The sequence below is a fragment of the Salmo salar genome, chromosome ssa06, assembly GCF_905237065.1.
Source record: "Salmo salar chromosome ssa06, Ssal_v3.1, whole genome shotgun sequence".
Classification (NCBI taxonomy): domain Eukaryota; kingdom Metazoa; phylum Chordata; class Actinopteri; order Salmoniformes; family Salmonidae; genus Salmo; species Salmo salar.
In genome coordinates, this window is record NC_059447.1 from 35744707 (window position 1) to 35767707 (window position 23001).

At 47.0% G+C, this 23001-nt stretch overlaps 1 protein-coding gene across 12 annotated transcripts in view; it reads left to right on the top strand.

Moving 5' to 3' along the window:
- ep300b (E1A binding protein p300 b) overlaps window positions 1-22885 on the top strand; it is a 30615-nt gene extending 7730 nt beyond the window's left edge. Inside the window, exons 4-29 of one of the 12 annotated variants that reach the window (XM_014203808.2) lie at window positions 518-803; window positions 1085-1198; window positions 1368-1592; window positions 1792-1894; window positions 3783-3917; window positions 4125-4251; window positions 4409-4592; window positions 6985-7062; window positions 7195-7280; window positions 7450-7602; window positions 7711-8199; window positions 8477-8707; window positions 8870-9062; window positions 9353-9504; window positions 11873-12112; window positions 12284-12372; window positions 13854-13964; window positions 14507-14563; window positions 14867-14944; window positions 15204-15280; window positions 16775-16925; window positions 17168-17428; window positions 17607-17772; window positions 17908-18081; window positions 18325-18489; window positions 18578-22885. In XM_014203808.2, coding sequence (XP_014059283.2) covers window positions 518-803; window positions 1085-1198; window positions 1368-1592; window positions 1792-1894; window positions 3783-3917; window positions 4125-4251; window positions 4409-4592; window positions 6985-7062; window positions 7195-7280; window positions 7450-7602; window positions 7711-8199; window positions 8477-8707; window positions 8870-9062; window positions 9353-9504; window positions 11873-12112; window positions 12284-12372; window positions 13854-13964; window positions 14507-14563; window positions 14867-14944; window positions 15204-15280; window positions 16775-16925; window positions 17168-17428; window positions 17607-17772; window positions 17908-18081; window positions 18325-18489; window positions 18578-21745 — 7293 coding nt within the window. In that variant the 3' untranslated portion in view covers window positions 21746-22885. The remainder of the gene's footprint in view (window positions 1-517; window positions 804-1084; window positions 1199-1367; window positions 1593-1791; window positions 1895-3782; window positions 3918-4124; window positions 4252-4408; window positions 4593-6984; window positions 7063-7194; window positions 7281-7449; window positions 7603-7710; window positions 8200-8476; window positions 8708-8869; window positions 9063-9352; window positions 9505-11872; window positions 12113-12283; window positions 12373-13853; window positions 13965-14506; window positions 14564-14866; window positions 14945-15203; window positions 15281-16774; window positions 16926-17167; window positions 17429-17606; window positions 17773-17907; window positions 18082-18324; window positions 18490-18577) is intronic. The other 11 variants (XM_014203813.2, XM_045720455.1, XM_014203816.2 and 8 more) reach the window with 11 other exon arrangements.
- Window positions 22886-23001: the final 116 nt, after the last annotated feature.

Sequence of the window (23001 nt, forward strand, 5' to 3'; positions counted from 1 at the left end):
CTGTTAGTCTTATTTTAGTGAAAAATATAGGGCTGGGACAATACCAGTATTGTGATACTTGTTAGTGTCGCGGCAAGGGAACAAAACACAAAGTGGATTTAACTTCTTTAGGAAAACAGCCCTAGTGTTGGAAACAAAAATCATTATGTTGTCATCCAGAGTCACATGTATTTATTTTCCAAGCTTTAGCACACAATATTTTATATACAACAGGTTTTTAAAGAACTAAAGAGTTTGGTCTGCTTCATGTTTTCATTTTTGCCATGGAAAAAAACATTGCGATACTCGTATCGTCAGTCCTACTGAAATACTAGATTAAAGACCCTCTGGACTTAAATGGTAATCAACTCACAACCCACTGCTCTTAGTTCGGCCCATCCCACCGTGTCAACTTTGATCTCCCTTTTTAAAACCCCCCCTTTAATCCTCCATACAGCCCCTCTATCCCAGCCATCTTCCTTCTACATCCCCCTATCCCCTCTGGTTAACTCACTCTCTTTTTGCTCTGTGTCATCAGGCCTCACAGCAGGCCTCGGCGGTAGGGCCAGTGTCGGTGGTTGGAGGCGGGGCCCAGGCTGGCCTTGGTACTGTGGCAACAGGTCCGGGGGCAGCGCCCCCCACGGCCGACCCGGAGAAGCGCAAGCTGATTCAGCAGCAGCTGGTGCTCCTGCTCCACGCCCACAAGTGCCAGCGGCGGGAGCAGGCCAACGGGGAGGTGCGCCAGTGCAGCCTGCCCCACTGCCGCACCATGAAGAACGTCCTCAACCACATGACCCACTGCCAGGCTGGCAAGTCCTGCCAGGGTGAGTTGATGGTACTTTTCAATACTGCTATTTTTGGTTTGTTAATATTCTGAAGTGGTTCCACTCTCTCCTAGAGGAAGTAGAGGAAGCCACTTTAGACTATTGAGATGGATCCTTCCTCTTGGTTTGAGCTTTATTGAATTCATGTTTCTGTAGGTTGCTTTTCCTGCTCTGGGGTTTCCCTTTACAGTTAGATTTCCCGCCTTACTGCTGACATTAGGTCTCTACTGGGACGCTGTCAGTTGTCTCACTTTCTCCTTCTTTCTCTCTCTTCCCTTCAGTGGCACACTGTGCCTCGTCGCGACAGATCATCTCTCACTGGAAGAACTGCACTCGGCACGACTGTCCTGTCTGCCTGCCGCTCAAGAACGCTGGAGACAAAAGGAACCAGCAGTGTGAGTGTGGTTTGTATTGAGCTATGTGTCCGTCCTCTGCATTGTGATGTACTACATGTGTTTGAACCAAGATGGCTACTTGTTCAACATCGGTTCCCGTCATCGTTCATGGTAATTTGATTATCTCTCCCTCACTTTTTTTCCCTCTCCTCTCCCTCCATCTCCACAGCTTTACTAAGCAGTGCTGGAGTTGGTCTGGGCAACTCATTAGGGGCAGTGCCAGGGGGTCAGCCCAGCACCCCTAACCTCACACCGCCCAGCCAGATCGACCCCAGCTCCATTGAGAGGGCCTATGCCGCCCTGGGCCTCACCTACCAGGGCAACCAGATGCCCCAGCAACCGCCTCAGTCCAACCTGCCCAACCAGCCTGGCATGAGGTCGCTAAACGCCATGGGTGAGTGGGCATGGACTCGTCAAAACAGTGTTGGTGAAGAGGAGGAAGAATCTAGAAAAATGAACAACAACCACGGGCAGTGTAGCAAACTTCTTAGTTTAGTCGTTGATTGAGCAGTAGAACGTTTTTAAAGTGAATGGTTGTGATTCAGAGGAAAGGAACTGCTTTGAACCTGTCCTCTCTTTATCTGCCCCTGTAGGAGGGAACCCCATGGGGATGAATGGAGGGGTGGGGGTGCAGCCCCCCAATCAGTCCAACCTGCTACCAGACACCATGCTGCACAACAATATGAATGTGCAAAGGTACAACAACACACTCATATCCTCCCCCTGAAATCACATTTTATTTACCACTTGTGCCGAATGCAGCAGGTTTCATCTTACTGTGAAATGCTTACTTACAAGCCCTTAACCTCTTGGGGCTAGGTGGGACGCTAGCGTGCCACCCGTGGTGCACTCCATCAACAGCAGGTGCATTTCAAGAGCGGCAAATTTGAATCCAAATAAATGTCAAAATTCAAATTTTTCAAAAATACAACTATGTTACACCATTTGAAAGATAAACATCTCCTTAATCTAACCACGTTTTACGATTTCAAAAAGGTTTTACGGCGAAAGCATAAATTTAGAGTATGTTAGGACAGTACATTTACAAGAGTTGTGTGTAATGTTTTGTCAAGTCAAAGACAGGGTCACCAAAACCATAAAACCAGCTAAAATGATACACTAACCTTTTACAATCTCCATCAGATGACACTCCTAGGACATTATGTTAGACAATGCATGCATTTTTAGTTCTATCAAGTTGATATTTATATCCAAAAACAGCGTTTTACTATGGCATTGATGTTGAGGAAATCGTTTCCCTCCAATAACCGGCAGTCAAGTCAGCGTCACAAATTAAATAATTAAAATTAGAAAACATTGGTAAAATATTATATTGTCATTTAAAGAATTATAGATTTACATCTTTTGAACGCAATCAACTTGCCAGATTTAAAAATAACCTTACTGGGAAATCACACTTTGCAATAATCTGAGCACTGTGCCCAGAAAAATACGCGTTGCGATACAGACTAGACGTCATGTTGGGGAGATCTAAAATCGAAAATACTATGTAAATAATCCATTACCTTTGATTCTCTTCATCAGATGTCACTTCCAGGTATCACAGGTCCATAACGAATGTAGTTTTGTTCAAAAAAAGCTCATCATTTATGTCCAAAAATCTCCGTCTCGTTAGCACATGATGTAAGCCAGCCGGACTTCTCGTCATGAACGAGGGGAAAAAATATATTTCCGTTCGTTCAAACATGTCAAACGTTGTATAGCATAAATCATTAGGGCCTTTTTAACCAGAACATGAATAATATTCAAGGTGGACGAATGCATAGTCTTTTATAACGTATTGGAACGAGGGTACCCAACATGAAGTAGCGCCAGGTGTCTAATGGGACATCACCGTTCCATGGCTCTTGTTCGGTCAGATCTCCCTCCAGAAGACTCAAAACACTTTGTAAAGGCTGGTGACATCTAGTGGAAGCAATAGGAAGTGCCAAAATATTCCTAAACCCCTGTGTTTTTCAATGGGATAGGTTTAAAGTCAATACAACACATCAGGTATCCACTTCCTGTCAGAAAATGTCTCAGGGTTTTGCCTGCCAAATGAGTTCTGTTATACTCACAGACACCATTCAAACAGTTTTGGAAACTTTAGAGTGTTTTCTATCCATATATAATAAGTATATGCATATTCTAGTTACTGGGTAGGATTAGTAACCAGATTAAATCGGGTACATTTTTTTTATCCAGACGTGCAAATGCTGCCCCCTAGACCCAACAGGTTAACCAACAATGCAGTTCAAGAAATAGAGTTAAGAAAATATTTACTAAATTAATTTAAATAAAAATCTAATCAATCAAAAAGTAACACAAGAAATGTACATAACAATAATGGGGCTATATACAGGGGGTACCGGTACTGAGTCAATGTGCGGGGGTACAGGTTAATCGAGGTAAGATCTCACTATCCTTGGAATTCAATACTGATTTTTATGGTCCTGCCAGCTCTAAAGACTCAACATTATTCTCCACAGCAACACACTCAAGTTCACAAAGTTACTTCATTGAGTACCTTGAGCAAAATTATAGCTTCCAGCTTGTCGTTTCTGTCCCTCTCTTCATCTCTCAGTTTGATGAATGACGGCAGCGGGGTGGGCAGCCTGGGCGCCATGCCCATGGCGACCCCTCCCTCAGCCGCGGGCATGAGGAAGAACTGGCACGAGGACATCACCCAGGACCTGCGCAACCACCTCGTCCACAAGCTGTGAGTCTGCCCTGACTGCACCAGAGTCACAGAGGGGGACACGTAGGCCATTGCAGTTTTAACGAAAAAGTGTTCTTCTGCTGTTGCTATTAGACGAGTACTCTGTATATGTGACTCTGGACTGCACCCACACTACACAATTATGGTTCATTGCAGGCTGTCAGTGTCTTTTGGCTTATCTCTCTGTATCTCTTTATCCGTCTGCTGGGTGAGCAGTGTGCAGGCCATCTTCCCCACCCCGGACCCGGCTGCGCTGAAGGACCGGCGGATGGAGAACCTGGTGGCTTACGCTCGTAAAGTAGAGGGGGACATGTACGAGTCGGCCAACAGCAGGGTGAGAACTGACTCCTCAATGTTGTGGGTGAAGACTGCTATTACAGTAGTATACCAGAAAGTTGAATTAAATCACTGTATTCAATAACTGACCACAACAAGTAATGGCGGACTAGAGGGTGCATATACATTTATTGAATTTCTTATATCACTACCAGGCGGAGTACTACCACCTCCTGGCTGAGAAGATCTATAAAATCCAGAAGGAACTGGAAGAGAAGCGGCGGACGCGGTTACAGAAGCAGGGCATGATGCCCACGCAACCCGGCATGCCCCCCTCAGGCCTGCCACAGGGACCCCTTGGCATGGGCCAGTCCCCTCTGGCCCCCGGACAGCCGTCCAGTGAGTAGACACTTTAAACACACACATTTGACAACATAGCTACTCTCTTTCAGCAGAGGTGTGATTAGCACTGCTTGATCCCAATTGCGTGGCTCTATTTACTTCAATAGCTCGATTTCCATCCAGTGGGCTACAGATTTTCAAGACTATTCAAAAATCTGCATAAAAACTAAATTGGCATTCTCCCAGCAGAGGTGTGTGTCCATCAAACTTATTTTATTCCTCTTGTTTGTTTTTTAAAACTTTTTTGTTTGTTTTTTAACTCTGCATCATTGGGAAGGGCTTGTAAGCAATCATTTCACTGTATACAGCCATTGTATTCGGCGCATGTGACAAATACAATTTGATGCGTCTGTAATGACAGAGTGCATATAAAAATGACTTTTGTGGTTAATTCTCAGGTACTGTACCTAATAACAGAAGTTCAATGTGTTTCAGTCACATTTTCAACTCTACTGATGGTTTTGTCACAAACTGTTAATTAGACAAGTGTGCTGGTAAAGTGGACAGGGTGGGTGATATGAATAAGTACAAGATCCTTTTATTTGATAATTGGCAACCAAGCACTAATCATCATGTCAATAACATTCAAATAATGGCCTACCATCAATTTTTTGGGGGACATTTGCATGATCACTGTGCACCACCATCTGAAGTTCGTCATAGTTTAATCTGCCTATGAACTCTTCATGCCTTTCCACGTCGTGGTGGTAGGCCTACAATGTAACATATCATTGCGTGACTCCAAGTTTACTTCGATATGATGGTTATTATTAGAGGTCGACCGATTAATCGGCATGGCGATTTAATTAGGGACGATTTCAAGTTTTCATAACAATCGGTAATCTGCATTTTTGGACGCCGATTACATTGCGTTCCACGAGGAACCTGTGTTGCAGGCTGACCACTTGTTACACGAGAGCAGTAAGGAGCCAAGGTAAGTTGCTAGCTAGCATTAAACTTATCTTATAAAAAATAATCAATCTTCACATAATCACTAGTTAACTACACATGGTTGATATTACTAGGTTAACTAGCTTGTCCTGCGTTGCATATAAACAATGCAGTGCCTGTTAATTTATCATCGAATCACAGCCTACTTCAACTTCGCCAAACAGGTGATGATTTAACAAAAGCGCATTCGCAAAAAAACTACAATCAATGCACAAATGTACCTAACCATAAACTTATTTTGCCTTTCTTAAAATCAATACATAGAAGTATATATTTTTTGAAACCTGCATATTTAGTTAAAAGAAATTCATGTTACCAGGCAATATTAACTAGGGAAATTGTGTCTCTTCTCTTGCGTTCATTGCGTGCAGAGTCAGGTTATATGCAACAGTTTGGGCCGCCTGGCTCGTTGCAAACTAATTTGCCTGAATTTTACATAATTATGACATAACATTGAAGGTTGTGCAATGTAACAGCAATATTTAGACTTAGGGTTGCCCCCCGTTTGATAAAATACGGAAATGTTCCGTATTTCACTGAAAGAAACGTTTTGTTTTCGGGAATGATAGTTTCTGGATTTGACCATATTAATGACCAACGGCTCGTATTTCTGTGTTTATTATAATTAAGTCTATGATTTGATAGAGCAGTCTGTCTGAGCGGTGGTAGGCAGCAACAGGCTCGCAAGCGTTCATTCAAACTTTACTGCGTTTGTCAGCAGCTCTTAGCAATGCTTGATCACAGCGCTGTTTATGCCTATCAACTCCTGAGATTAGGCTGGCAATACTAAAGTGCCTATAAGAACATCCAATAGTCAAAGGTATATGAAACACATATGGTATAGAGAGAGAGAGAGTTGACGCGTCATAATTCCTATAATGACTGCAACCTAATATTTCTTTACTGGGAATATTGAGCCACCATATGCTTCGGAGCAAGGAACTTAAACGTTAGCTTTTTTACATGGCACATATTGCACTTTTACTTTCTTCTCCAACACTGTTTTTGCATTATTTAAACCAAATTGAGCATGTTTCATTTATTTGAGACTAAATAGATTTTATTTATGTATTATATTAAGTTAAAATAGTGTTCATTCAGTATTGTTGTAATTGTCATTATTTTTTATATATATAATAAATAAAAATCGGCAACTGCTTTTTTTGGTCCTCCAATAATTGGTATCGTCGTTGAAAAATCATAATCGGTCGACCTCTAGTTATTATATCAATATTTCTGCCGCAATTGTCGCATAATCAGTTATCCACCCTTGTCGTCTAGCGTATTTTTTGTTTTTGGTCATGAGGACATTTTACCAACACATTTCCTGTTTCCATTAGGCCGTCAGGTAATTCATCCGCATGAAATGATTGGATGGAAACCTGGTTACTGTAGCCATAGATGCAAAGCTAATGAATGTGTTTCTCTTCACTCTCAGATGGTTCTCATGCTGACCCCTCCATGATTCGACCCACCGGACCCAATCAGATGGTGAACAGGATGCAGAACCCTGCAGGTAAGTTGTTCCTACAGTCATGCATGCTCAGCTCAGTTTGCTGCTTGGCACAACCCGAACCAGTCTGAAGGGTGGACATATAATGGTGGCTAATGTGTGTTACTGGTTTGCTCTCTCTCTCGTCTGTCTAAGGGATGAATCAGTTTGGACAAATGGGTATGCAGTCATTAGGTCAGAGGTCAACGCCTCCCCTCCCACTTGGTGGACCTCTAAATCAGGTTAGTCGCCGTCTCTCATTAACAATGTCCAAATGAAGTTGGAAAGAACTGCATTCTATATTGATAGAAATTGATTATATTTCAACATTCCAATCACAGTGACTATAGAAAATAACCATGGTCTCATTAGAACAAAATTGAATAATTTATCTTGTTCGGTCTCACTCAGATGGGTATGGGGCCAACGCGGATGGGGCAGCCCAACGTGGCCCAGCTCCAGAACCAGTACCTCCCTCCTGGTCAGTTCCCTGGGTCCAGTCCTGGCCTCGGGGCTGGCGCAGTCGGCATGAACCATCCAGGGCTACAAGGAGGCGTGACGCAGGTAAATAGATACTGGAACCAATGCTATAAGTAAAGGGTGACAGTAAAGTAGTTGTTATATTTGATGTTGGGTATAGACTCTAACCATCTCCTCCATGGTGTTTTCCAGCAGGCCCAGATGCCCACGCCGCCCTCGCTCCCGGTCAGCAGCCCTGCAGCCCAGCCAGGCTCAGTGGCAGGATCAGGGCCCTCCCAGGGCTCTATGGGGCCAGGCAGTGTAGGTGGAGGCCCTCCTTCCAACCTGCAACTGCCTAACTCCAATTCCTCTCAGCCCAACTCACACCCGCACTGCCCCCCCATCCGACAGAACTCCCCCTCCCCGGCACGCAGCCTCACGCCAACCCCTCATCAGACGCCGCCTGGTCAGCCAGGCTCGCAAACCCCCCAGCCTCACACGCCCAACCCGCCCCAGGTTGCCGCTCCGCTCCCGCAGCTAGCGTCGTCACAGCCAATGGGGCAAGGAATGAACTCGGAGAAGCCCAGTCAGCTCCAGCAGCAGACAAATGGTGGCGGAGCTTCTGGAGGCCTCCCGACAGGGCAGGCTCAGTCTGTGCCTACCCAGAATGCCCATGTGCCAACCCAGCTTCCGCAAACTCCAGTGAGTAGTTTTCCCCGTAGTCTCACTAACTCAACTCCTCATGGTTGTCAGAAGTGCTGTTCTTTGGATTTCTAAGCTGATCCCTGGTCTCTGGCTATACCTCCATACGTCACGTCTTGAGATTTCCCTCGTTGCCTGGACAGACACCTTAGTCATTCTCTTGCCCTCCGTTCCTTGTTGGTCTACGTATTTGGCTGTTCACTCTTTTCACTATCTTTTTTGGCTGGTTCTGTTATTCATTTCCTTTCCGTTAACTTTTCTCTCTCTGTCCTCCCAGCTGTCTCAGAAGTCTTCTCTGACGGCAGACGGCCAGGCTTCCACTCCGGCCTCGGTGAGCAGCGTGGACCCTAGCTCCCAGCTGACCTCGTCGGACGCCCCCGCCCCAGCTGAGCCCAAGATGGAGGTGAAACAACAGGACGATGAGGATGCCGAGGACCAGGGAGAGGGGAAGGCCTCTGGGAAGATGGGCAAGGGACAGGCAGACATCAAGTCAGAGGAGAAACCTGAGGTGAGGCTTCCAGTTTTTCTAAGGCAGGGGTCCAAAAGCAAAAGCCAGTGCTAGCTAGCCGGCGTGGTGAAGATTATTTTACACACAGCTAACAGATTGTATTACATTCAGGATGATGTCTGGAAATGTGTATAGGATATTGAACATGATGTCCCCTCTCAGATTAAGAAGGAGAAGCCTTCAGGCGACGGATGCAAGGGCGAGCCTATGGACACGTCGTCATCGGCAGCAACGCCGAAGATGGAGGACAGAGACAGGAAGCCAGAGGTGAAGACTGAGCCCAAAGACGAAGAGGAGAGGTCTGGGGCATCGGGCACGCACAGCTCCCCCGCCAGCGCTCAGAATAAGAGGAAAAGTAAGACCCCCACCCCTTACTCTTTCCTCTCTTCTTCATAGGAGTAATGTACCTGTCCTTATCTTCATATGCAAGCATTCCTCAACATTTGTTTCGGACCTAAGTCAGACATGGTGTATAGATCTAGGCTATGAATCTTTGAAGCTAAGTGTGTATTCACCGGTGACCAGCCTAATCAAAAACTATTTTTCCAATCTTTCTTGCTCCTCCTTTTCCACTACTTGCACTGCCTATATCCCCACTTCCTCTCCTCTGTCGCTCCCTCTCTCCTCCTCTTTCCACTACCCCAGTCTTTAAGCCTGAGGAGCTGCGTCAGGCTCTGATGCCCACCCTGGAGGCCTTGTACCGCCAAGACCCTGAGTCTCTGCCCTTCCGCCAACCGGTGGACCCCCAGTTACTGGGAATACCCGTACGTATTCGAACTAGTAACAAAACTAACCTGGTAAGGGACTGCGCTGGCTTCCATTTTGCTTCCCTCTAAAAACGTTCTTACCGTTCTTTTTAGTTCATTTTTCTCTCATTCCTTTTTCATTTTCCTTTTTCTTTCATCCCTCTCTTCATCCTTACCACTGCCACATGTGTGAAAGAGTGGGATGAGGGAGTGACTGTTGGCTAGGGGAGTTGTAGCGATACTGTGTGTGTGTGTGTGTTAGTGAGAGAAAGCTGTCTCAATCCTGAATTTGAGTGTTATGTCTCTGCTCAGGTAGAGTATACTATACATCAAACGTAGGTCAGTTGGTTTTTACTGTAGGTTCTTGGGTAGGTGCGTGTGTGTATCTGTCTGTGTGTGTGTGTCAGCTCATGCTTACTTCTCTTACACCACAAAAAAAATGTACATTTTTGAAAAACTTGTTTTGCTTGTAAACCAAGTCAACAGAAATCAATAAGTCTGTCAGTAACATTTTAAGAGATGCAAATGTAAACCTTTCTGTTCTTTTTGGATTGGTTTCTACCGGTCAGTTTTGATTAAGATCAACATTTGAGAGGTGGTTTGGCCCTGGCCATGAATGTTAGACCCCTGGGCCTTGTTAATGGCGGCTTGTGTTTCTGCCTTTCATCAGACTTCAAAAGGCCTAAAATAAGCTGCCATTTTATCAGTTGGCACATCACTGTTCTGCATTTAAAGTAACATGCCATAAAGGGGAAACTTACTAGCCAAAAATGTTCATAGCCCATTACTTTCTTTATTCTTTAAACTGCTTTCTTTTAATTGCATTTGTTATGCTTTTACAATTCTAATTTGGATATGATTTAGCATTAAAAAAAAATCTCCCACATATGCCTATTCATAGTTCAAGCTTTCTAGACAGTTCCTCGCCAGTAATCAGTATTGTTGATTGTGAGTTATGTGAAGAGTGGTGCCAATGCCTGTATGCAGCAGTAGTGTGTCTCAGATAATGCTAATAGCTAGCAATTCAAGTATCTCAGACCTCCTATTGAACACCATTGAAGAGATACCCAGGCAATGATGTCTGGCACTAATTACAATAATAGTTTGTACGCCATTGAGGCTGCATGTACACAGGCAGCCCAATTCTGATCTTTTTGCCCAATTATTGGCAGAGGATCTGATCGGTCAAAAGACCAATTAGTAGAAAAAGATCAGAACTCTAGGCTGACTGTAAATGCAGCCTGAGGGGGACTTGATATCGTATGGTCCTCACCAAAGTTTTAACTCTCCTCAAGCAATGCTAGGGCACACTTACTCCATTCTCAGAGGTCATTGGCACACTTCTCCTCAGTAACCCTCAATAGCCCCAGTGATGCACCTGACCCCAGAACACCACCTGGGTATTCAACATGGACACTCAACCAGGCTCAGGAACTGCTCAAATACTTTTAACATGCTCAAATAACCAGCAATACCACACTTTTATGAGTGCAAGGATTTATCTATCCACAATGGGATTATCACACCTCATTTTCCAATACACTCATAGAAACAGCACTCGTAGTTGTTGTAATTGAGCTCAGATGAATGGAATGCGGCATACTATGTGCCATGTGTTCATGCATCACAGGCTGTTGTGTCCTCTGTTTGTCAAAGTGAAGGGTCTCATTTCCTCTTTGTGTTTCCCTGGAGACGGAGAGAGATCCTTGGCTTTGCCCCTTTTGTCTCAGTGCTCTTGGCTTTGACTGTGCCGTGTTGCCAACCTCCATGCTGCCAGTTTACCAGCGTGTGTTGTTACTGCTTGACTGTTGTTACTGCTCTGTTCACCTCAGCTTTGTACCCTGACTCATGCCCTGAAAATGCTCTCCTTCAGGAGAGTCTGTAGAGGAGAAAGCGGTTGCACTGGAACCGTCTGACTGCTTGAAAAACAAACACAAATTTAAAGTGCACAATGGGTGCTTTTCCTGTCATTTCTGATAACTGTTGGATGTAAAAGTTGGTCTGCCTTCAGAGTACTAATCTAGCCTTGATTTGAGGAGAAGTTTGAATTTGGGCAGAATGGGAGGGAACAAGCCTGGCCACCCCAGTGTCCTTCCTTGGCCTGTTCCCCCATTAATGTAGAAATGGTGCAAAGTTTGAGTGGTGAAGGGGAGAAGCTGTCATGTCTCTCTGTCTGCAAGTGAACCTCTCTGCAGCAGTCAACATTGTCCCCTGCACCCTCTTCTCTCCCCTGCTCTGGTTCCATCCGGATGTCCACCACAACTTCTGCTACTTCAACAATTTACGATGATGATGACGACGACGACCATTGTCCTCTCTACCCCCCCCCGCATCGATTACCACACCAATCCCTTTCCCCCCACCCTCCTTTCCGGGCTGAACCACACCCTCGCTGACACCTGGACTTGGTCCCCTCCAGGACTACTTTGACATTGTAAAGAACCCCATAGACCTGTCGACGATAAAGCGTAAGCTGGACACGGGACAGTACCAGGAGCCCTGGCAATACGTGGATGACATCTGGCTCATGTTTAACAACGCCTGGCTGTACAACCGCAAGACGTCCCGCGTCTACAAGTACTGCTCCAAGCTGGCCGAGGTGTTCGAAGCCGAAATCGACCCTGTCATGCAGGGCCTGGGCTACTGCTGCGGGAGGAAGGTGAGTGGAAGTGTGTGTAAATGGATGTGTGTAACATCAGTCATTGAAGAGAGCACAGCTTTTACCTTCTCTCCTTACCACTGCGTGTTAAACATACTATCGTACAAAATAATTGGTTTCCTGAATAAGTGTTTTTCAGTACATAGACTATGTCCTCTCTTATGTTTGCAGCTTGAGTTTTCCCCCCAAACTCTATGCTGCTATGGGAAACAATTATGCACCATCCCGCGCGACGCTGCTTATTTTAGCTACCAGAACAGGTAAGGGGCGTACAGAAGCACAAACAAACTCACATACTCAGACACTGAAAGGAGCAGGGTCATTCATACCCTCAAGGGTTCTCTCTCTCACACACACACACACACATGTCATGTTTTCTGCATATTTTATATTAATCTACATTTCACACATCTTGAGCGATTGTTTTATTGTGATGTTATTGTGCATGCTGATATTCTCTGCAATATAGCATTGTTCAATCACAGATGAGTTAAGTTTTAATTTGGCTTTAAATGGTTACACCCTGCCACCATTTTCATCTTCATCCTTCACCAATTTAATTTTCACTTTTGACATTTACAAAGTGGGTTCCCTGAGATTATTTTGAAATCTATACTTTTCCACTAGTCTACTTAGAATGCATAGAGAAATGTATTGATCAATTACAGGTAAGTCATTGAATCAAACTGATAATGGATAGATAATTCCTTTTGGACACAGTACTTCAAATAAGACTCAGGGTGATATTGCTGCACAGCTGCAGTGAACACTTTGGTCTGCAGAACATTTCATTGAACAAAGCTGTGGAGATGATTGGCTTGATTAATTTCACCGTCAAGACACTCACTATAGTGTAGTTATGTTAGGGCAACATGGTATTAACAAACTCGCTACATGTATGATAATTCCTCTCCAACACAAGAAAGGGACCCTCTTTATAAATGGAGCAAAACGATGATGGGTCGCTGTTGCACTACCACTTGCTTTTCCTCATCCACACTGTTTTTTGAGCCCCCACCCACTTTTTGTTACTGTGTTAACTTAAAGGGATACATTGGGATTTTTGCAGATGAACTTGTTGATACCATTTTATGTTTGTCCAGTATGAAGGAAGTTGGAGATAGCATTAGCACAATTACCCATAGTCTTCCAGTCATTGCGCTAACGCTAGTTAGCAATTGCGCTAGTTAACTTCCTTAAAACCGCACTGAGTCATAAAAATATTATCCACGAGTTCATCGGACTCTGGGGAAGTAGATAAAGGGCCTCACTCCCAAAATCTCAGAGTATCCCTTTAATGATGTTTTTGTCAACTGACTGTCTGTGACACTAATCTGTGCTTGGCATTGGATCTCTGTCCTCGTTGGATGTTATGTTCTCCACGTCCCTCACTCTTCCCATCCTATTCATCCCTCCATCGTCCTCGTCTGACCTGTAACGATTTATTTCACGCTTTTTTAATATTCATTTTGCCCTCCCTTCCCCCATCTCTTCCCTTCTCTCCCTCCTTTTTTAACGCTTGTGATGTCTGCATTGGCCTGCTTTGGTGTGACCAATCATCCACTCCAAAATTTAACTGCAAAATCAAAACACCTGCCCACACAAAAACCCTGCATCATGATTGGCTGCTACCTGGCGACGACCTTGCCCTCTGCTCTTCTCCTGGCCTGCCCTGCCCTGATTGGTGACTGCTTCCTCGTGCCTTCTCTGTGATTGGCTGTGCGGTTGGCGAACGGTGTAGTTCACCACAATTTGGGCTTCTTGCTGACAGGTACCACTTCTGTGAGAAGTGTTTCAACGAAATCCAGGGCGAGTGCGTGTCCCTGGGGGATGATCCTTCTCAGCCTCAGACGTGAGTACCAGCCTCCCCACCCCTCCTAAACCCCCCACCATGTTAATACCGACATGGTTCTTCTATTGCTCATTTTGATGACATGTAAATATTGTTTGGTTCCTTTGATTTATACATGCTCTATCAATGCGATTGAGAAATGTTTAATCTCTTCAATGGGACTTCTCTTTCTCCCCATCACTGAATACCTTCTCAGTCTCTCCCTTAGTGAAATAGTCAACTTTAAAAAAATAAAATGTATTTCTCTCTCCTCTACCTCTTAAGGCAGCAGTTCACCTCAACTGCCATCTCCATCCTTTTACTTGATTTCTGCCTCTTCTCAGCTAAACCCCAACATACTGAGGGCTCCTAATGTTCCAGAAGTGTTAGATGATGTTTTCAAAATGGCTGAATCCTAGCCTGTATACAGCCAGAGCCTGCTCTTATTGCTTGTGACTTTTCTTTATGGCTGTAATATAGTACATTGCATTTCTGGCCCAGTGATTGGATTGAGTCTGTTCTTACCTCCCACACTCCTGGGCCTCTCTCCCTCCTCTTCACAGGTCCATCAGCAAAGATCAGTTTCAGAGGAAGAAGAATGACACGCTCGACCCTGAATGGTACCTACTCTTCCCCCCCCCCCCCCTTTACATTTGGTCTGTACTTGGTGTCAAACCATATGTTTTCCATGTGGTACATTTGCAGAAACTTTAGATACTGTGAAATATTTGTTAACTGTAATATTTAGTCTTTACTGTGTTTTAGTCAGTTACTCCAGGGCCTGTTTAGGTTATCGTCATGGCTTTTGTGCTTGAAATGTTCTGCTAGTTGAAACTCCTGTTGAGAAAATAATGACTTTCCGTGTGTGACACATGGTATCAATAACCCGTGACTCTCTCTGTCCACCTCTCTCTTTTCTGTAGGCTTGTGGAATGTACCGACTGCGGGCGTAAAATGCACCAAATCTGTGTCCTGCATAATGACACCATATGGCCGGCAGGGTGAGCCAACTTGCGTACACATTCTGTACATCTTATGTTAATGTGACTGTTAGAACTGTGAAACTGCCCACTTTATTCCAAGGTGCAGTTCCAGGTTCAATCTTACTGTGGTTGTGTTTGCCATCATGACCCTCAGCAATACCGTACATCATTCATTGCTGCCAACTTACACAGTAGGGCAAAGAAGTTAGCTGAAGGCCACTGAGATATGATGTATTTGAAGTAATGAAATAAAGCGTGCTCCTTTTCCTCTCCACAGCTTTGTATGTGACAGCTGCCTTAAGAAGGCCAATAAGACGCGGAAAGAGAACAAATACGCGGCCAGAAGTAAGTGGAGTAAGTGACAAACGGGGGGCGCTCATCTACCGTCATCTTCATCGGGGTGTCAGTCTGTCTCCCCTCTCCAGTCACTCAGCTGTTTCTTTTCGGTGTTCTCTTTATCCCTCTTCTCCTTTGGTGCTGTCACTGACACATACACATTTCCTAAACGCACATCCCACAAGTATAACACCATACTTTCATGTGAAGAGCAAACACACAATTGACTTTTTCCCCCTTCAAATCTTTGTTTAAATTTATGATTTGATGCACTGTTTTTTCCAAATAATTTTCTTCTTTCCTCTGAGGCAGTCTGGTTTAATTCCCTACGCCCTGATACACTACTCGAGAGGACGAGTGTTCCAGTTAACACACATTCTACCTTTTTCCATTCCGCTTTTTTACATGACCCAACCCTTTTGTATCTCCCCCTCCCTCCCCAATGAAAATGTTATATGTAACCAACCCTATTTTTTTATTTCAGAAGCCAGTCCTCAGACAATAGTTGCCGCTGCCAGTCTGCTGCAGCTTTGTGGTTCGAGTTCACTCTTATCCCAGGCCTGTACACACTGAAGGCCATGGCAAAAACATGGTTATTTAGGGGTTCTCGGTTTATAGTTTGCTGTTTTTAAGGTTTGTGGGTCACCGAGGCAGTCATGGACTTTTCTTTTTTTTTATCTTGTTGGAGCCTTATGTCCTTTCACAAATCTTTTTTTCCTCAGTGGGTGTCCACTGTCCAGAAATCTAGTTGAAATCATATTTTGGGTTAAAAAAATTCAGTTTGCGATGGCATCGATACTCACGCTTTCCCCCCAACTTTTTGACAGTTGTCCAGTTTTTGCGTGCCTACAATCCTTCCACGTGTGGAAATTCTTACCTCCCCCATCCCATTCTCCACACCCTCAATGAAGGCAGAGTTTTTAGGGAGCCACAGTTAGGCGAGCGGGAGTGCGCATTAATAGGACCAACTGGCCTTGACTCATTCAAGGATCTCAATGAAATATGTCTTGAATGGAAGAGGGGGAAATGTCCTTGTATGGTGTCAGATCCAGTTTACACCTTGTCATCTCTTCTGATTTATTGAGTGTTCAGAGGATTAGTCCAAGTCTCAGATATGCTGTTAGTTGCCAAATTGACAACGCTATCAGGGCATTTTAGACATTGATTGACAAAGTGCCTCAGACTGACTCCAGAGTACTCTGAAACACTATACAAGCAGTCAGTGGTTGAATTTATGCTTCTGACTTGCCCTTTTTATTAAAACATTTTTTTTAACTGTCAGATTAGAGCCCAGTGGTTCTTCCGTCTTTAATATCACCAGTGAAGTTCTCTGCTGAGATACTAAACAGACATAACATCCCCCCCAGACTGGGTTGGCTTTTACTGAAACCATGTAACCTTTCCTCTAATTGCTATCACCCATTTCCTCTCTTCCTTCTGTCCTCCATCGTTCCTCCTCTATTTCTCCCACCCTCTCACATTCTATTCTATTTCCATACTTAATTTTCACAGGGCTCCCCCAAACTAAGTTGGGCAGCTTCCTAGAGGGGCGAGTGAATGACTACCTCAGGCGGCAGAACCATCCAGAGTCTGGTGATGTCACTATCCGTGTGGTCCATGTCTCCGACAAGGTGGTGGAGGTCAAGCCAGGCATGAAGTCCAGGTGAGAGTCTTGAGGGCACAGTGGGGTAGTGATTCTTTAATATGGAGTCAAATATAGACTACCAAGGAAGATGTCAAATTCATCCTAGTGTCAATGGACTCAAGGTTCATGTGGGCTTTCAATTAGTCCCATTTGTGGACTAGAGTTGAGACTTATCCTAATGTTATCTGTTCTCGTGGGACAGCGCCTATACAGTGTTTGTGTGGGTGTGTCTACTTACGCTCTCCTTTTAACTGATACAGGTTTGTGGACACCGGGGAGATGTCCGAGTCCTTTCCCTACAGGACGAAGGCGCTGTTTGCGTTCGAGGACATAGACGGGGCTGACGTCTGCTTCTTCGGCATGCATGTGCAGGAGTACGGTTCAGACAGCCCTCCGCCCAACCAGAGACGCGTGTATATCTCTTACCTGGACAGCGTGCACTTCTTCCAACCTCGACACCTCCGCACAGGCGTCTACCATGAGATACTCATAGGGTACCTGGAGTACGTCAAGAAGTTGGGGTAAGAGACGAGGCCCTTTTTTTTACTAAGCTCAACCTATTAGTGGGTAAAGATTCCTGAGAACACGACTTGACCTCATCACTCTAAACATAGTGTAATGATATGTACTAAAGGGTCTGTTGCAGATTTCATTCTACTTTGCTGGTCTGATTCTTCAACCCTTCCTCTCCCATGGCAGGTTTACAACAGGGCACATCTGGGCTTGTCCCCCAAGTGAAGGGGACGACTACATCTTCCACTGTCATCCTGTGGACCAGAAGATCCCCAAGCCCAAGCGCCTACAGGAGTGGTACAAGAAGATGCTGGACAAGGCCGTAGCTGAGCGCATTGTGCATGACTACAAGGTGACTACAATCATTTTTGTTTTGTCAGACATTGCACAGGCTGTGCCAGGCAAATCCAACTGCTTTCTTCTATGAGGTAATTGTATGCATGGAGTCCCCCCCCTCTTGACATATCTTATTCATGCTCTGTTTCAGGATGTCTTCAAGCAGGCCACAGAGGACCGTCTCACCAGTGCCAACGAGCTACCATACTTTGAGGGGGACTTCTGGCCCAACGTGCTGGAGGAGAGCATCAAGGAGCTGGAGCAGGAGGAGGAGGAGAGGAAGAGGGAGGAGAACAGCACCTCCAGCGAGAGCGTAGATGTGAGTGTAAGGACTTCAATACAACAGGAGAGAGGAGTGTTTTTGTGGATATGTTACAGGATCTGGGGTGTGGGATATTGGTTGTTGGTCCTCTAATAACATGATGGGAGTAGCTGTTGTTAAAAAGTATTGCTTCGAGGATAGATACTGAACCATTGCTAATTGGGTCAATTTTGAGGCTGCTTCAGATTCAGTGCTTTAATGGAATGTATTGGAGTCGATTTTAAATCTGGTTTTCTCCACACACAGGCCCCGAAAAGTGACAGCAAGAATGCCAAAAAGAAGAACAGTAAGAAGACGAGCAAGAACAAGAACAGCAGCCTGATCCGAGCCAATAAGAAGAAACCAGGGATGCCCAGTGTGTCCAATGACCTCTCCCAGAAGCTCTACGCTTGTATGGAGAAACACAAGGAGGTATTTGATGCTGTCGCCATCTTCTAAATAAAGACACACACACACATACTCTCAGTCCCAGTGCTCATCCTTTATCTGCCTCCTGCAGGTGTTCTTTGTGATCCGTCTCATTGCCGGCCCCACTGCCAACTCCCTGCCCCCCATCACGGACCCGGACCCCCTAATGGCCTGCGACCTGATGGATGGGCGTGACGCCTTCCTGACGCTGGCCCGGGACAAGCACCTGGAGTTCTCCTCCCTGAGGAGAGCCAAGTGGAGCTCCATGTGCATGCTGGTGGAGCTACACAATCAGAGCCAGGACCGCTTCGTCTACACCTGCAACGAGTGCAAGGCAAGCGTGGAGACACGCTTCCACTGCACCGTCTGCGAGGACTACGACCTGTGTATCACCTGCTATAACACTAAGGGCCATGAACACAAGATGGAGAAGCTGGGCCTGGGCCTGGACGACGAGAGCAACAACGCCGCGGCCGCTGCCACTCAGAGCCCCGGGGACTCCCGCCGCCTCAGCATTCAGCGCTGCATCCAGTCCCTGGTCCACGCCTGCCAATGCCGCAATGCCAACTGCTCCCTGCCGTCCTGCCAGAAGATGAAGCGTGTGGTACAGCACACCAAGGGATGCAAGCGCAAGACCAACGGTGGCTGCCCCATTTGCAAGCAACTCATCGCCCTGTGCTGCTACCACGCCAAGCACTGCCAGGAGAACAAGTGCCCCGTACCCTTCTGCCTCAACATCAAGCACAAGCTCCGCCAGCAGCAACTCCAGCACCGCCTCCAGCAGGCTCAGATGCTTCGGAGAAGGATGGCCAGCATGCAGAGGGTGGGCCAGCCTGCCTGCGGTGGAGGAGGACCTCCTGGGGGGCTGCCATCACCAGGTAACAATGGCACCACAGCCCCCAGTACACCCACATCAGGAGGCACCCAGCCCCCAACACCACAGACACCCACCCAGCCCAACATACCTCCTGGGCCCCAGCCAGGGATGGGTGGTGGAGGAACTTTGCAGCAGCAGCAAGGTGGGATGCCTCAGCAGCACCACCAGCTTCACCACCAGTTCCAGCAGATGCCTGGAGGGGGGATGATGAACTCCCCCCAGCAACAGCAGATGGTTCCTCAGGTCCAGCAGCAGTCCCAGGCCTCAAACCCCCAACAGCTCCAGCAACACCCCAACAGCCTGCCCCCTTACACCAACAGGCCTCCAGGCTCCTCACCGCACCCTCAGTCCCAAGGCAAACCGGGCCTGGGACCAGCCACACCACCTCAGCAGCAACCACCTCAACAGCAGCCCAACCCTGGCCAGCCTTCTATGCCCCAGCAGCAGCAGCAACCTCCTTCAGGGCCTCCTCCAGCAGCTGTGGAGATCGCCATGAAGATTCAACAAGTGGCAGACGCCCAAAGGAAGATGGCCCTGCAGAGGCAGGCGGCGCAGGCAGCTGGCATGATGCCTCCGCACCCTCACCACCAACAGCCCCAGGGCCAGATGGGCATGGCCCACCCTGGGGTGGGCATGGTGGGGGCCCAGGGGCTGCCTCCCCATGCTCAGGCAGCTCAGGCTGCTGCCAGGGCTCACATGGAGCAGCAACAACAGCAGCAGCAGGGTCCTCCAGGTATGATGGTGGGCCCTGGCCCCAGCCCCATGCAGCAGCAGCCTAATCCCCAGGGTCAGCTGCCTCCACAGGTGCAGCAGCAGAGGGTTGGTCCCCCGCTTCAGAACCCCCAGCAACAGTGGGCTGGCCAGGGAATGCCACCCCAGCAGAGACAAGCCATGATGGGACATCCAGGCATGGTGGCGCCTCAGCAGCAACAACCGCAGCAAATGCAACAGCGGCAGCAGGCTCAGGGACCTGGTGGGTTGATTGGTATGGTGCAGCAAGGTGGTGCAGCTGGGGGTGGGAACCTCCCGCAGGCTGCCCTTCAGGAACTGCTGCGTACCCTTCGCTCCCCCAGCTCACCCGAGCAGCAACAGCAGGTGCTCAACATCCTCCGCTCAAACCCTCAGCTAATGGCTGCCTTTATCAAGCAGAGAGCCTCCAAGTATAAGGGGGGCCCAGGACCCCCGGGAGCCCCTGGCGGGCCAGGTCCAGGCAGAGTTCCAGGAGGTATGGGTGGCCAACAGGTCAATGTGAATGCTGTGGCTAGTCAGCCAGGTATGCACATGGGTCAGGGAGTCAACATGCCCACCATGACCCAGCTACAGCAAGTACAGCAGCAGCAACAACCGCAGCAGCAGCGTCCTATGCTTAGTAGTTTGCAGCAGCAACAGGTGGCAGCACTTCAGCAGCATCAACAGCAGCAGCATCAGCAAGGAGGGATGCCAGGCCAGCAGGCACCTAACATGGCCAACATAAACCCCCAGTTCAGAGAGCTCCTTATGAGGAGGCATCTCCAACTACAACAGCAACAGCAGCAGCAACAGATTGGGAACCATACCCAGTTCCAACAGCAGGGCTACATGGGCCAGCCGGGCATGGCCCCCCAGCAGCCTGGTCAGGGCCAGTCTGGACTGCAGCAGCAGCCTGGAGCCCAGCCAGGGCAGCAGCAGCAGGGTTACCCCAGCACGGTGGCCCAGCAGCAAGCTGCTGCAGTGCTCCAGCAGAGGCTCCAGCATCAGCACCAACTCCAGATGCAGCAGCAACAACACCAGAATGCCATGGTGGGCCACCAGGGGGCTGAGGGGGGTCCGGGTACTGGAGTAGGCGGCCCCCCACAGCAGCCCCCGCAGGGCACCCCCCAGCCACAGTCCTCCCAGGCTCTGCTCCAGCAGGCACTGCACCAGAGGCTGCTTCAACAGCAGCAGCACCTGGGTGGGGGCTCTCCGGCCCAGCACAGCAGCCCCATGAGCCCCCAGCAGCAGATGGCCCAGTCCCCTCACCTGCAGGGCCAGACGCTGTCCACGTCCCTCAGCAACCAAGTGCGCTCGCCCCAGCCCTCCCCGCGACCCCAGTCCCAGCCATCACACTCTAGCCCCTCCCCGCGCATGCAGCCCCAGCCTTCCCCTCATCATATCTCCCCACAGACCCAGACGGGCTCCCCGCACCCAGGCCAGCTAACCCAGCACCACCCTGGTATGGTGGTCCCCTCTCAACAGCCGCCTCAGCAGCAGAACTCAATGGACCAGTTTGGGCCAGACCAGAATGCCATGCTGTCTCAACTCAGTGGGATGAGTGGTCTCCATGGGCCTGGAGGACCTGACATGCTGTCTGGGAACAGCCAGGACCTTGGGCAGAACATTAATCATAACACTTTAGACATGTAGCCTCGCTGTGCTTTCGGGACTGCACCTGGGACAGTTAGCCTTTCTTTTCTTTTTTTACTATTAATATTATTTAATGTTTTCAATAAAAAATACATTGAAGTGAACTTCCTATGGGAGATGCAACTATAAATCATCACGTCGATTAATAAATGAATGGTAAGTTATTGCTGTTAATATATTTTTTGCCAATTGTGTACAAATAGGGGGATGGTATCTCCCTTAGAGAATACGACGCAGGTAATATTTTTGGGGTTTGGGAGTATTTGCCTTTTTAAGAAATGTTTAAGATTTTAAAAATTTTGAAAAATGTAAGCGCAAATAATTTAATGCAATGGACTTATTCTAATTTCTCCATAAATCAGTCTTATCAGTTTAGCAGAGTGATTTGGATTAATATTATTATAAATCCAAACATCATGCATATCTTTCTTTTAAAAGTTTGGGTTTACTTTATTTATTTTCGTTTTTTGGCGGTTTGTTGGCATATACCCTAAGACTGCTACAATTCACATAGAATATATTTTTGTTATTGAAATGGGGGTGGGTTATTTCATTTCACTGATGTCTGGGTTGGGCTTTCAATCTGGAATAAAATGAGTGTTTGTGGTTGAGGGCCTGCTGCAAGTTTCAGTGGCCAATGGCGACTACATTTGAAATGCCTAACCATTGGACATCAATACTGGAAGGGCCAGCCCTCTCACTGAACACACATGCCCTCCCTCACCCTCGAATGTGTGAGCACTCCTGTAGACAGTATTGGAGGTGGGGGGGGCACATACCTATATGCCTGTAAAGTTTAGAGTACATGAGGTATTGGGGGGGGGGTCTGCCAGTGTATAGGACATTACTGTTCTTGTAAAACAGAGGGAATGGATCCAAATGAACTGTGCTGCATAGAACTGAGGAAGGGGAGAGACGTGACCAGTCGCTCTCTTCCTCACCCTTACTTTTCCCTCTGGACTTGAGCCCAATGCACTGGTCCCCTTCTCCTGCCCCAGAATAATTGCTGTCCCTCCCAACCCCAATTTATCTTTCTGCTCAGAACTTTGAGAGTTTAATTTAATATTTTTTACTGTACAAAGAACTGTGGACTCAAATACTGTTTTTTTTTTTATAATAAAATGAAAAATGTGCTGAATATTTTTGCTTGTAGCTAGTCAAATGAGTGGTTTTTATTTTTGGGGGGTGGGGGGATCGACCTAAATACATGGTTCCCTGAGGAGACTGACCCTTAGTGGTGATAAAAGGAGGCACAA